The sequence below is a fragment of the Lepisma saccharinum genome, chromosome 30 (assembly GCF_977018435.1).
Source record: "Lepisma saccharinum chromosome 30, izLepSacc3.1, whole genome shotgun sequence".
In the NCBI taxonomy this organism is placed as follows: domain Eukaryota; kingdom Metazoa; phylum Arthropoda; class Insecta; order Zygentoma; family Lepismatidae; genus Lepisma; species Lepisma saccharinum.
The window spans coordinates 19,134,507-19,149,096 of NC_139258.1; the positions used below are offsets into that span (position 1 = coordinate 19,134,507).

The 14,590-nt window shown below is 38.3% G+C and overlaps 1 protein-coding gene across 2 annotated transcripts in view; it reads left to right on the forward strand.

Annotated features, from left to right (window-relative positions):
- Positions 1 to 14,590, forward strand: part of Gnf1 (germ line transcription factor 1) — an 80,567-nt gene that overhangs the window by 18,167 nt on the left and 47,810 nt on the right. For both annotated transcript variants that reach the window (XM_083115222.1, XM_083115221.1), the window contains exons 6-7: positions 8,561 to 9,050; positions 14,236 to 14,304. In XM_083115222.1, coding sequence (XP_082971348.1) covers positions 8,561 to 9,050; positions 14,236 to 14,304 — 559 coding nt within the window. The remainder of the gene's footprint in view (positions 1 to 8,560; positions 9,051 to 14,235; positions 14,305 to 14,590) is intronic.

Genomic DNA, 14,590 nt, shown 5'->3' on the forward strand with positions numbered 1-14,590 from the left:
TCCATATAATGTGACGGGTGCAAAATAGCCTAAGTGCTGACGCACCCAATTCAGATTAACTCCAGCCAGATGATTCTAAACACAGGGGAATGCAATTCCTTCATTCTAGATGGATTCAACCTTTTAAATTAATAGGTTAATAGATTAACCTTTGGAAGTAATAGGTTCTTCAAAGAAAGCAACTCTGAATAGGAAATATTTTCCACCTACATCATGAAATTGGTAAGATTTTACTAATATTTATATGAGGTTGTTCAATATATAAGTTTTCCCTGTACTGTCAAAGTCTTATTTTGTAATTTACATATGAGAACTATATATGTTTGGATAGGTACACATGGTTTTCACCAGTTTTGAGACATTTGTTCCAATGTTCCACCAATTTATGAAACTCATCTGCAAAAACTTCTGACCTTGTGTCCTGTAATACCAGATCCCTGTAGTTTCTGTACCACTCAATGGCGTTCTTTTTTAAGCCAGTGGGTGGAGCTTGAGACGGTCAGCATACTTCAACCTGGGCGGATAAAAATCATGATTTTTATTTAAAAAATCGTTTTTGAAATTTTTATTTTTTAAATTGCATTTTTTATTTAAATCGATTTTAAGAAAAACACTTAAAATTGCTTGTGTGTTTTTTGGCATCATACATAAAGACACATGTTTTTTTATAGAAAATCTTTTTCTAGTAAATGGCCCTGTAAAATATTTGAATAGTTTGATTAAAGTAAATAAAAAAATATATGTAAATATACATTTTTCTGTTTCTGATACTGTATGTGTGAACCTACAATGGAAATGTTAGTTGAGTATGTTAATGAAACTATAATAACTTCAGTAACTTCCTTCTAGTGAAAATAAAACATTCTGGATGTACTCTATCATTGTAACTTAAAATATTTTTATAGTCCTTGTTACTGAACTTTGGCAATTTTTTAATTATAGTTTGCAAAATATCAATCTGCCATGTTTCTGTACAGTTTAATAATAATGACACACTATTTACTAGGGATGGACAGATATGAAATTTTGGCTGATACTGATAAATTACCAATATAAAATTTACCGATAACCAATATTCTACTGATCTGATATAAAATTAGAAATGGTTCTTGAAGAACCTGAAATGTTCATTGATCTCCTTAATAAATATGTGTTTCGAGGTGACTGCAGTGCAAAAGAAGTTGAATATTTAGACATTTACTTTTTTAGAAAGAAGGACATCGAGATTATCCATAAAAATTACAACAAAATGGCAGACTTTTTGCACTACATTATAAGATATTTATCGATATATCGGATTGGTAAAATATTCAGTAATTTTACCGATATGCCTATACCAGCCGATACAGAGTACCGATTAATCGGTCCCATCCCTACTATTTACTGTTTAACGTGATTAGTATCTTGTATATTTTTCTACACAAAATGTTGGTTGTTTTTGCCCATACAATTTATTGAATTTTAAAAGTGTGTGTACACATTGCATTTTCTTTTGTATGAACTTCACACCAACAGTACATATATTTTGTTTCCTTTCTTTTTTCTTTCTTAGAGACTAATAAACACCATTAAATGATTACAAGATTAATGTACTTTCACCAAATGTGATTCTGATATCTACAAAATCCTTATGTACATTATTCTATAAATTATTTATTTAAATTGATTTAAATAAACCTGATTTAAATCAATCCATCTTGACTTCAACTGACAGAAGAATATTGCATCGCGTGCTGCAAGCACGCACAGGCTGGAAGTAGGCTGCATCTCCAAACATGAACTCGAGATTTACTTTACACTTTACAAAAAGAAACTATTACTACTTTATTTTGCTTAACATACTGGTAATGTGCTAATTGCGCACAATCGAATATCAACTAAAGGTTAAAAGATTAAAAATCAGAAACTTACATGTGTGAGCATGAGATTTGTCGAACTACGTTTCGAAGGTTATACTACCTCCTTCTTCAGGTTGAAGCGATGTTTTCATACCCAAGACAGGATTATCTGAGCATGTATTAGTTAACCAGCATAAGATTGCCAAAAGAGAAGTCCTCAGGAAAATTAACAATAAATTGGATAGGAATGTGTATGAGGCAGCCTATATATGAGCAGATATTAGGAATAAACTCAATAGGGATGACGGAAACTTGGAAGACGGCTGGATAAACTTTTTTAAAAAATGGGATAAAGCCACTGGGAATAGAGCCGAGATTGGCTTCCATGTTACCCCTGAGGTTAGGAAGGCTGCCGAGGTGGAAGTTGAATTCACCTTGGATTGGTGACTCACGATCCCCAGTTGGGGAAAGGCCGGAGGGGAGGAGTTTTTATTCTCCAAGCATGAGCTGACACCGTGCATTCGCTACCCCGAGCACCGATCAGCAGTTTGCCTTCAGCAGCTTTGAACGTTCTTTTGTTTTAATACAGCGTGTCCCGCTTATACGTATAATAAAAGAAAGAATCACAACTTTTTTATTTACCAATATTTTTTGTCCAAAGTTTGTACAAACATGTAACAACTCAGAATTTTTTTTTACAAATCAAGAAAACTAGTGCACTTCCACATGTGAACCGTTAGTGGCACGGAAAATGTCAAACCGGTTGTCAGCCTGAAGCCACACGTTTTGAAGCATGTGCAGGGTAATGTTGCTTACTGCAAGCACAATTCTTTCACGCAAGTCTTGCAAATCTCTAACCGGTGTACAGAAAACTTTGTCCTTAACACACCCCCACAACAAAAAATCACACGGTGAGGTCTGGCGACCGTGGGGGTCATTCAATAAAATCCGAACCTATTCCTATCCATTTTCCATTGAAATGCTCGTCCAGATAGTCTCTAACAAGATTTGAGAAATGAACCGGTTTCGCGTAACAGTTTTTCCCATTTCTGTATTGAAATGTACGATGGAACTACTACTTTAGCACCTAAACCATAACGTGCACGAAATCGTCTCTGCACAAGTGTCACAGACTTCACTTCAGACAACGTTAAAACACAAAACACCTTTTCTTGTGGCGACCACATGACGAATGGCTACTGAGGAACTGATAATATCAGTTTTCAAGACATTCTGGCTACTACGTATGCGCAACTACCACTGAATGGGTTGCTAAAAAAATTTCTGAGTCATTCTTTAAAATGAAACAACAATCACATCATTCTGACAGTTTGTTTAGAAGTTATGAATTTTTCTTTTATTATACGTATAAGCGGGACACGCTGTAGAGTATTGCGCTGTTTTAGTATGTGTATTTTACACCATCTTTTTAGTAAGTGTCTTTTCCTATACCTTTTGACCTAAATCCTCACCAAACACTTTCTTGACGAGGCACCATGTCAGGTGTCTGAAAACATCGCTTCAACCTGAAGGAGGAGGTAGTATAACCTTCAAAATGTAGTTCGACAAATCTCATGCTCACACACGTAAGTTACTGATTTTTAATCTTTTAACATTTAGTTGATATTTATTTTGCTTAAGGAATGTTATTCCTTCAAGTTTCTTCTCGCTTCTGTTTATACAGCCACACATTGAGTGGCCACCATTCCTTCCTAAATCTTATTTGAAAGTACACAAAATAACATGCTTTCTTATGCATCTTTGCTGCTGCTGTCACGTGATCTGGCTTCAGAAACAGTGCACACGGCTCACTCCTCCCCTTTCTACCTCCACGTTTAATGCAACCCTCATGGCAGTGTTTTTTGGGGCTCCTCGATGGTGTAGTAGTAATGTCGTCACCTTGTAATCAAGGTGTCCCGGCTTCGATACCTGGTGGAGGCACATAGTGGATCGGATCCCACTTCAAACTGTAGGTCTAGACCCAATTAGCCTTTCTGTGCATAAAGTGGATTTAAAACAACAATTCAATCAATCATGGCAGTCTGGATCTCATCGTGGGTTTGAAAATCCTCACCTTGTAGCTATAGTTTCCCTAGTAACAGTAGAGGGACAGGGTGTGCAGCCATTTGCCCACTTGTACCAGATCATGGCATGGATTTCTTCCTTACATCATGTCTCCAATACAGGTGCACCTGCACTACTACTATAGCCAGGGGTCGAAAAATCCCGGTCACCATGACAACCAAAATTTTCAGCCTGGCGACTGTGATCTTTTGCTGCATTATGCACGAAATTTTGAAGATTCTATATTTCAGTGGACGAGGTTCTGCCTGAGGCTGTTCTGCCACCTAACCCGTATCATGGAGTATGGCCAATATTTAAGCACATGTTGTGTGCGTCTGTTGACAAAAATTTCAACGTGCTAGTGTTGCCATTTACGAAGGATATGTACCAAAAATGGCACTTTTTCACCACTCAACCCATAAAATCGCCAGTCAGAAATCTATCAAATGCTGCACATGATCAATATTGGTCGCAAATGACAGATTGACATGGCATCAGACATCTAATTATGACCCTTTGATAATTTCTTACATATTTTTCTCACTCAAAAATGCATTTCTGGAAAAAATTTAACAGTGCCTTTCGCCAGTTATAATTTATCTAATTTTCTGTGTGGTGTAAACTGATAATTTTTTATCATTGAAAAAAATCTCAATGGATGAGGCTTTATAATGCAGAAAACCCGGGGTAAATATCTCTTACGCTTTTCAAGATATACATTTTCAAAGTTTGGGTTGCGCAAATTTTGAAACACCGTAGTATGCACAATTGCTAGTAGGTAGTTTCCTGGCACCTGATATTCAGAGCTAACACCTAGCTCTGAAGATTTTTCGAGCACTGACTATAGCTGTTTTCCAGTCTTACAGTGGCCGCCCTATAACCTGGCGTGCGGAGCGTGGAAGTGACCAATCAAGCACGGTAAGAAACGCAGCAGCCAGTAGAACGAGGTTCAAGTAGTACTTTGTTCTGCCGTGTTGCGTCTTTCGGCACCACCGCTGTTGTCTGGTTGGTCTGCGGCGTAATCCCCGCTCCCCACTGCCCTTGCCAGAACTAGGACTGGCCGCCGTAAGAGTGGAAAAGACCTTTAATGGCATAAGCCTGGTTTTTCCCAACTTTTTTTCATTGCTCACACCCCTGCACATTCATGTCTGGTGCTCGATAACCATGTGCATACTACTATTGTACTCCAATATTTTTTTAACAAATTTTACAGCCTATTAAACATGCCGAACAATGTACATGTATTAATGTGTTATAATCAGTAGTTTCATATATGTCTACTCAGAATTTTTTAAATGTTCACATTTTCATGTAATGTTAAATGTTAATTTGAACTTGAATAATTTGAATTATTCGGTAATTCGAACAGAAGTTTACTTCCCTTGAAATTCCTATTGAAACCAATGTTAAAAATTCATATGTAATTCGAATTTTCGAACCTTTAATTTGGATAATTCAATGGCAGCTATCCAGAGACAACCTTCGAGATGAGAAAGTTTGATGGTAAGGAGCCTCCACCATCTCTTCAATAACATGGGATTGCCCACCCCTTTTGTGTGCAGGTATTCATCCTTGAACCCCCACTAGCCAATGATCAGCGAGTCTTCTGATCCACCCTCAGTTGTTAGTTGTGATTGGTCAGGGTATGTTGTTCGCAATGTTGAAGCCTGGCACGAATACTAGCTTAACATTAGAGAAAAAAATTAGAAGTTCTAAGGGAAGTGGAAAGAGTATGAGGAAGAAAAATGACATCACTAAAGAGTATGGGATACTGCCGAACACATTATGAACCTACATTAAAAATTAGGGATGGAACCGATCAGTTGGTACTCTATTGGTGTCGGCCAATAAAGGCGTATTAGTTTATTGGTAAAATTAATGATAATTTTACCGATCCAATATATCAATAAATATCTTACAATTTATTGCAAAATTCTGCCATTTTGTTGTAATTGTTATGGATAATCTCCATGCCCTACTTTCTAAAAAAAGTAAATCTAAATATGCAACTTCTTTTGCACTGCAGTCACCTCGAAACACACATTTATTAACGAGGTCAATGAACCAGTCAGGTTCTTCAAGGACCATTTGGAATTTTATATTGGATCGGTAGAATATCGGTTATCGGTATCGGTAAATTTTGTATCGGTATCAGCCAAAATTTCATATGGGCATATCCCTACTAAAATTAATAAAAAAATATGCGAGCTGGAGTCTACAAGGTGGAGGGAACTGGTTGCTGAATTATTATTGTGAGAGGAATTGTTTTTGCCTTACACTGTAGGGCTATGCACATTATATGTTCATTATTTTTGTTTATACTGTGTTACAGTAGTTTCTTGCATTGATTTGCTTTAATAATGTGTGCTTTTGTTAAATTGATCTTTTTTTCATGTCCCCTTGTTGGTATTCCAGTGTTTCTTGATAACAGCTCGTAAGGTTTTAACTGTTCAATATATTTACCAGTGGCCGAGCCTGTTGAATAGTAGTTTCATGATCTCGCAGTGGATGTTTCCAGGTTCGGGTCCTGTCAAAGTTTGTAATTGCACTTTATGCTCAGTTAGGCTAATGGGAGTCGACGTAACAGTTTAAAGTGGGATCCTTACCGTAGTTAAATGTCACTCCACTGGTATAGAACCTGGTAATCCTTGATTACAACGCGACAGTGCCACCACTACACCATCAGGAGGTTCTTGGATTTGAGTCATGGGCTGGTCATTTCCGTTCACTTGTGAATGTTACTTCATCAATTTCATGTAATCATCATTCATCCTCATTGTTGCTGTTATCCTAAATAGGCACAATATCATATCAATGGAACATGGAACATAAGGATGGAACAGGTACTCTATTGGTACTAGCCGATATAGGCAAATTGGTTTATCAGGGTTTTACAGATCTGATATATTGATATATGTCTTGTAATTTAGTGCAAGATTCTGCCATTTTGTTACAATTTTTATAGATATAAACATATAATCTCCATTCCATACTTAAACAAAAGTAAATGTTTCCATTTCCATCTCAGTCTTTGTATTGCATTAATTTGGTAACATACATTTATTAATGAGGCCAATGCCGGACCCTGTGGCTGAGTGGTTAGCACATCGTGCTGCGATGCCAAGGGTCCCGGGTTTGAATCCTGCTAGGGCTTGGTTGTTTGTGAATGTCCATTCATCAATTTCATCACTCATCCCCATCTTCGCAAATTAGCCAAGAGGCACAAAATGCAAAGTAAAATAAACTCAACAATCAATCATTAATGAGGCCAATGAACCATTTGGAATTTTATATGGGATCAGTAGAATATCGGTTTTTGGTATCTGTAAATTTTATATTGGTACTTACTTTACCGGTATCAGCCAGTGATCCATCCCTAATGTCAGTTGGTATACTGCCGTAGTTTGAGTATTTAAATTCTCTTTTTTTTAGTTAAATATTTAGTGGTGTAGATCTTATACAAATCTTCAAAATATGCAGAAATTGGGAAAGATTCTGAGGAAATAATGTAGTGTGTTATACAGGGTGGCTCAATAAGTCACTTAACACCCTCAGTACAAGGCCACTGCTGCATGGAATTTGAAATTGGCGATGACCAATCATTATCAGGCCAAGGGGGAACCACATGGATGCCACCCACATGGTCGGCGGCCATCTTGATGTCCGCCATCTTGAATTCAACTTCAGAATTTTAAATGGGAAGGGGGTCGTGCGACATATCAAAATGGGCTAGAATTTCACGAGAAATGCAATGGTGAAGGTTTTTTCGACGTATCTTTAACCAGTAAAAAGTTATGACTAAATTCTTGTACCAATTTGCTCCTTTTCGAGGTGTTAGAAAAATGCCTTAAAATTTGTTTAGCGCATCGGTAATGCATCGAGATCAAAGTGACGTGAAGGACTTTTAATTCAATGGAAGCGTCACACTGGTAATTGTTCGCGACATCCATTCATAATGAGCAGCTCTTCATGGATGTATCCGATTAAAATAATGTGCAATGGCATGTGAACGTTTCTCCCTAGACGTCACTTTGATCTCGATGCATTACCGATGCGCTAAACAAATTTTAAGGCATTTTTCTAACACCTCGAAAAGGAGCAAATTGGTACAAGAATTCAGTCATAACTTTTTACTGGTTAAAGATACGTCGAAAAACCTTCACCATTGCATTTCTCGTGAAATTCTAGCCCATTTTGATATGTCGCACGACCCCCTTCCCATTTATAATTCTGAAGTTGAATTCAAGATGGCGGACATCAAGATGGCCGCCGACCGTGTGGGTGGCATCAATGTGGTTCCCCCTTGGCCTGATAACGATTGGTCATCACCATTTCCATGTTGCGCGCTGCAGTGGCCTTGTACCGGGGGTGTTAAGTGACTTTTTAGCCACCCTGTATTTGTGACACAATCACTGCTATCAAACAACATTACAGTACATTAGATATTAACACTTTTTTTTTATGAAGTGTTCTCGGTATATCAATTAGGTGATTTCTGGATAGGCTTCCAAGAGCTAACATCACTCTCATCTTCAGCGATCCCTAGCTCTCGAAAGCCATCCGGAAATCCCTGGCTGATATCCCAAGAAAACTTCATCATTCATCGCCAGTAAAGCTTCAAGAATTACTTTTTTCTTGTATTTTGTTTCCACTTGCAGGCTGAGAAATGTGGTACAAAACAAATAAACGAGGACGGTTTGCTAGATCTCATTCGGGCATCAGCAGTAAAGGAAGGAAAGCATGCAAGGAAAGAATCAGGTGACAGTGAACAAAGAAAGAAGAGAAAAGAAACTCATAAGGAAATTGTGAAGGAAGAAGACTTGGACATGAAAAAGTTTTATGGCAGTAATAAGAAATCCCCAGTCAAGAAAGTGGATGCAGTGAGTAAAAGGAAGCATGATGTGCAAGACAGTGCGCAGAAAAAAACAAGTGATAAGGCATCAACTACTTCCACTACATCTTCTGCAAAGGAATTGTTTCGTAAATGTACAAATATTGAGTCATCGTTGTGGGTCGATAAGTACAAACCAACCAACACAAAGCAGATAATAGGGCAGCAAGGTGATAAAAGTAATGTGAAGAAGCTTACAAAGTGGCTTGGAAATTGGTACCAAAACCATTCGGGTGGTAAAAAGCTTTCACGGCCAAGTAAGTACATTTTTATATGTGCTAGTGCACAACCATGTAACATTCAATTATTGTATTGCAAGTATTTCAATGTTGCAATCTAATATTTTAGTTGCCTGTTCAATTAAATGACCTCATAATGTTTTATGAGCTACATAATATTATTTTTTTAATACAATAAATGATGGGCATTTTCTCGTATTATTGTGTCACTGTGTTTGAGTTTCTCTTTGAATTCTGATTATTTTTGTTGCTTTTCTACCACTTGGGTTAACACAGTGATACAACCTGCAGCATGTCCTGCTAACATGATGTTTTCACTTGTATTAACATCTGTTTTTGTATCTAAAGATATCTGTTTGGCAGTTACGCGGAGATAGGTAATTTACTCTGATAAGTTTACTTTTCATTTTTCCCAGTAATTTTTTTCTCGCGATTGATTTCCACATCAACTAGCGCCGCCATGAGCACAAGCGGAAGAAGAAGGAACCATTTCGCCCACAGCAAGACAGTACACGCCTGACGAAGCCACCAGACAGGTGGCGAAATCGATCGCGAGAAAAAAATTACGCAGAAAAATGAAAAGTAAGCTTATCAGAGGAAAATGTCTGTTTTTGTTAGATGACTCTGGTAGTGATTGCTTAATTTTGAGTGCTTACAAGATATTCTTTGTGATCAAAAGTATCTGGACACTCCGCAAAACGTGTGTGTATCATAGAGGGCAACACAGTCCTACGTGCCACTTGTGTAAGAAGTCTGTGTGAGATTTCCACCCTCGTAAACATCCCTAGGCCTACTGTTTCTGATGTTATAGTGAAGTGGAAACGTGAAGGGACATGTACAACCCAAAAGCATGCAGGGCGACCTCCTATGTTGACCTCCAGAGACCGTCGAATGTTGAAGAGTGTCGTACAGCGTAATCGTCAATCATCCATCGCCACCATCACAAAGGAATTCCGAACTGCATCAGGATCTACTCCAAGCACCATGACCGTTTAGAGCGAGGTGCAGCAACTTGATTTCCATGCCCAAGCAGCTGCCCATAAACCAAACATCACACTGGGAAATGCCAAACGCTGCCTCGCGTGGTGCAAGGAGCATCAAAACTGGACCATAGAACAGTGGAAAACCATTGTGTGGAGTGATGAATCACGGTACACAATGTAGCGATCCAATGGAAGGCTGTGGGTGTGGCGAATCCCTCGTGAATGACATCTACCAGCCTGTATAGTGCCGATAGTGAAATTTGGGGATGGAGGGGCTACAATGTGGTCATGTTTCTCATGGAGGAGCTTGGCTCCCTTGTTGTTTTACGTGGCAATGTCACAATACTAGCTTAAGTCGACATTTTAACAATTTCATTCGGCCTACCGTGGAAGACCAGTTCGGGGATGACCATTGTGTCTTTCAACACGACTAAGCACCCATCCATACTCCTGGGCTTGTGGGGGAGTGGTTTGACGACAATAACGTCCCACTAATGGACTGACCTGCACAGAGTCCTGATTTGAATCCCACAGAACATCTCTGGGATGTTTTGGAATGCCGACTTCATGCTAGACCTCACCGACCCACATCAATGCCTCTTCTCATTTCGGCACACTCATTCTTCAGGAAACCTTCCGCCACCTTATTGAAAATATGCTTGCGAGAGTGAAGGCCATCATCAAGGCTAAGGGTGGGCCAACACCGTATTGACTGCCAGTGTTCCCGATGGAGGGCAGCCCAGACTTGTATTTTATTTTCAGGTGGGTGTCCGGATACTTCTGATCACATTGAGTATGTTAGAGACACATCAATCATAACTTAGTCTTATTAAAATATTCATAATTTCATGTGAATTCATCATTTAATTTTATCAGCTAATTTATTTTTCTCCACAATTTTGTGACATAAATAATTAATCTGATCGCTGTAGCAGAGTGGTTAGCACAATGTGCTATAATGCCAGGCACAGGCATCAACTTAAGATATTTTTTTAGGGTCCAAGATCAGCATAAACATTACTTTATGTATGCAAATATACATAAAATGTGTCCTTCTATGTAATTTTTGGAGAGAGGGTCAGAAAGTGACTTGCCCCTCCGAAGTCTGTGCCTATGATGCCACGGGTTCCGGATTTGAATTCTAGTCTGGACATTAGTGTTCTCTGTGAGTGTCCCTTCATCAATTTCATCATATCATCACTCGTTCTCATTGTATGTAAGGTTACAGAAGAGCGATGCTAAATATCGAAAATCTGATAAAAAAATCATTAAAATTATTAATTTTGAATAATTTACAGGATATTCAGTATAACCAGCACTTCCCTTGTTAGGATGTATTCATGTATAACAGGCATGTCCAACTTCAATCAAGTAGTGATCTACTTTTTATTGTCACAACAGGCAGTGAGCTACTATTAATCGTTAAGCACCATAGGGATATATATAGAAATAACACAGTAAAAAGGTAAAGGTAAAGTGCTCCCCTGTGCATAGCACCACGCCATGAAGGCGTATAGGGGGTGTGGGGGTAACGCCTCACACTTTCTTGATCCGGTCGTGAGTGGGGGTGATGTGATCAGCATCAAGCCCCTGACCACCTTTACCCCCCAGGGTTTCCCCCAGGTACCCATGTTATTCGACGCTGGGTGGGCACCGGGGCCGCTTCCATCGTTAGAAAAGTTCCCGGATTTGAACCGGCCGAGGATCGAACCCGGGACCTTCAGCATGGTAGTCAGATGCGTTACCGAGTGAGCCACCGCGGCCACACAAATAACACAGTAAATAATACAATAAAAGTAATATGTGTTGAAATGAAATGGCTTACCAGTTTTAGGGAATCCTCTAGATGCTCATCTGTCATGTTGGAACGTTGTTTACTCTTTGTCATTTTTAGTTAAGAGAACGCCGATTCACAGCAACATGTTGAACCAGAATAAGAGTGCACAATTTCACTGCATCTTCTCAAATTGGGGAATTTTTCTATGGCACGAACTTCCAAAACAATTCTTCTTCAGCGCGACTCTTGAAAAAGATGTCATTTTTTAATGTTGATATCTCTTCCTCAAGGGATGGCTGACTCATTGTGTAGTTTCCACTGATAACAGCTGCAATTTCTTGAATTTTCAAATCTGATTTGAATGGGAATGACAAGTATTCTACAACTACGCTAATTTTGTTGAAGTCACGGAATCTGTTTTCGAACTCTTGGAATACCGAACCGATTTCACTCACATATTTATCTGTACGAGCAGCAAAGTCTGGATATTTTGCCTTATGGTCATGCATGTTAGGAAAGTGATCAAAAATATTATTTGTTAAATCAGTCAGCATTAGCTTGAATTTGGTTTTGTATGATGAAACTGTACTCATGATTTCAGCAATGCATTTCTCTTTGCCTTGTAGTGCAAGGTCCATTTAACTTAATTTACCTGTAAAGTCGGCTAGAAATGCCAGATAAAATAACCCCTCATCATTTTCTAATTCTGGTTTCTCGTCTCCCCTCTCCTTAACGTATATTCATATAATTACAATAGATAACTGCGATGACTAAAAAAAGGCCCGCGGTCGATCGGTCGATGTATTATAAAATATAATGAAAAGATCCATTAGGACAATAATAAACTGGATTGAAGAAATGGCTGCCTGGCATATAGTAAAAAGAAGCCCAAAGCCACATGCTGGAAGAAGGCAAATGCACAAGAAGAAAGAAAAATATAATTCAGACTGCGAAAAACTGCGACCCCTGACAAGTATTGCAGGCATTGGTGATAAAATTTGAGCCTATACTTTTGTGATACCACTGGTATTGGCTATCTATACATTGGTATCGATCTCGGCTGACATAATTTTCAACATTGTGCGACAAAAGTGCATTTCTTCAATAAATGATAATATTCCTATTCTGAAACATATGAATATTTTAAAACTAAACTCTGGTAGATTAATATGATTAACTGCAGTGCAATGTACTTACGTATTAGGTGGCCAGAATTAAAGTTGTCCTATTCAGAGCCTGTTTGAAACATCTGATTGTGGTGAAATTGGTAGACTATGGCATCGTTTCTCAATCTGTGGGGTGCAATGGGGCGTTTACTGTGTTTTAAAAACCTATTATATTTAAATTACTACTCCCTCTGTCCTATAATTATTGTCCGGTACACCTTTGTTTGTTGTCTCATAATAATTGCCCGATATTGAAACTGTGACACTGGTGTATACAGAAGAAGAACATGAAACACGGGAATGAGTTGTACCATTTTGGCATACCGGACTATAATTATGGGACAGAGGGAGTAAGATATATGGTTTTAACAATTTAAATTCAACCTATGTTGTACGTAGTCCAAACTCTACATTTCTATTATTCACTGGAAGGCACTGGGTGCTAAAACTAGGCCGAGTGGTTTCAAAACTGTTTTCAACCTAAAATCGTAAACTTGTATAAAAGCTCATCCGTTAAATTCAATGGGCAGTGCTTCTGTTTCTGAGACTTGGACGCGTACTCAGATTTACAACTTAAGTTAACCACCATTGAATCCCACATGCCCCAGCATATGCGAAAAAAGCAGCCCCAACCGCCACATTAGTTTGGTGAGTAAGAAGAAGAAAATATGTTTTCAATGTGACCGTAAATTAGTCTTTTAAATGAAAGATTTATTTCTCTAGAATGAAGTATGTGTAATTTGTTTTTAAGCAAGCGTAAAAAAGGGCTTCTTAAAGCACTCACATCCCTACAAGTAATTCTGCTGGCCCCCATGCTTATGGGTCCATTAAGTGTAATATCCTTCAAGGTGGGTCCCAGACTGAAAAAGGTTGAGAACTACTGGACTATGGAGGCGAATGCTGATGGCCAGAAAATTAGTTCAAATTTTCACCACCAGGTGAAAATGTGGTGCTGAAATCTGCCACACAGTGAACAACATCCTGGGAAACTCTTCTTAGGCTTTCAAAGCTTCATTCACGATGACAGGGTGCATACTGAACACTGCTGTACCGACATAAACTCAAATTATTGGTTGATGTCATTGCAGTCAGCACCTTGGTTCAAAGGACTCCAGAGAGCTCTGAATAGAGCCTGTATCAACAATTACAAAGTGATACTGGATCACTCCTAATAAGGGACATAGCATTCTGCCAGACTGTAACTGAAAATTTAGTAATTTGCAACAGTTTGGCAGATATTGAAAGTTAAATAATAATAATTAATTTTCTTCTTTTAGGTCCATGGGCTAAAGATGACGATGGAGCATTTTTCAAAGCTGCATTGCTTTCTGGGCCTCCTGGTGTAGGTATGTGATGTTTCTCCTTTTCACTTGCATAATTCCAGACCTGATTGTGTTGTGAAAGTTTGTACAATTAAAAAGTATTTGAAATAAGAAAAATCTTGTTAATGTACTGGGTATACACTGGTAAAATTCATATATAATTTTATGATATATATATAATAGGGATGGGACTGATTAATCGGTACTCTATTGGTATCGGCCGATATAGGCATATTGGTGTATCAGTAAAATTACCGATTATTTTACCGATCTGATATATCGATAAATATCTGATAATTTAGTGGACAAT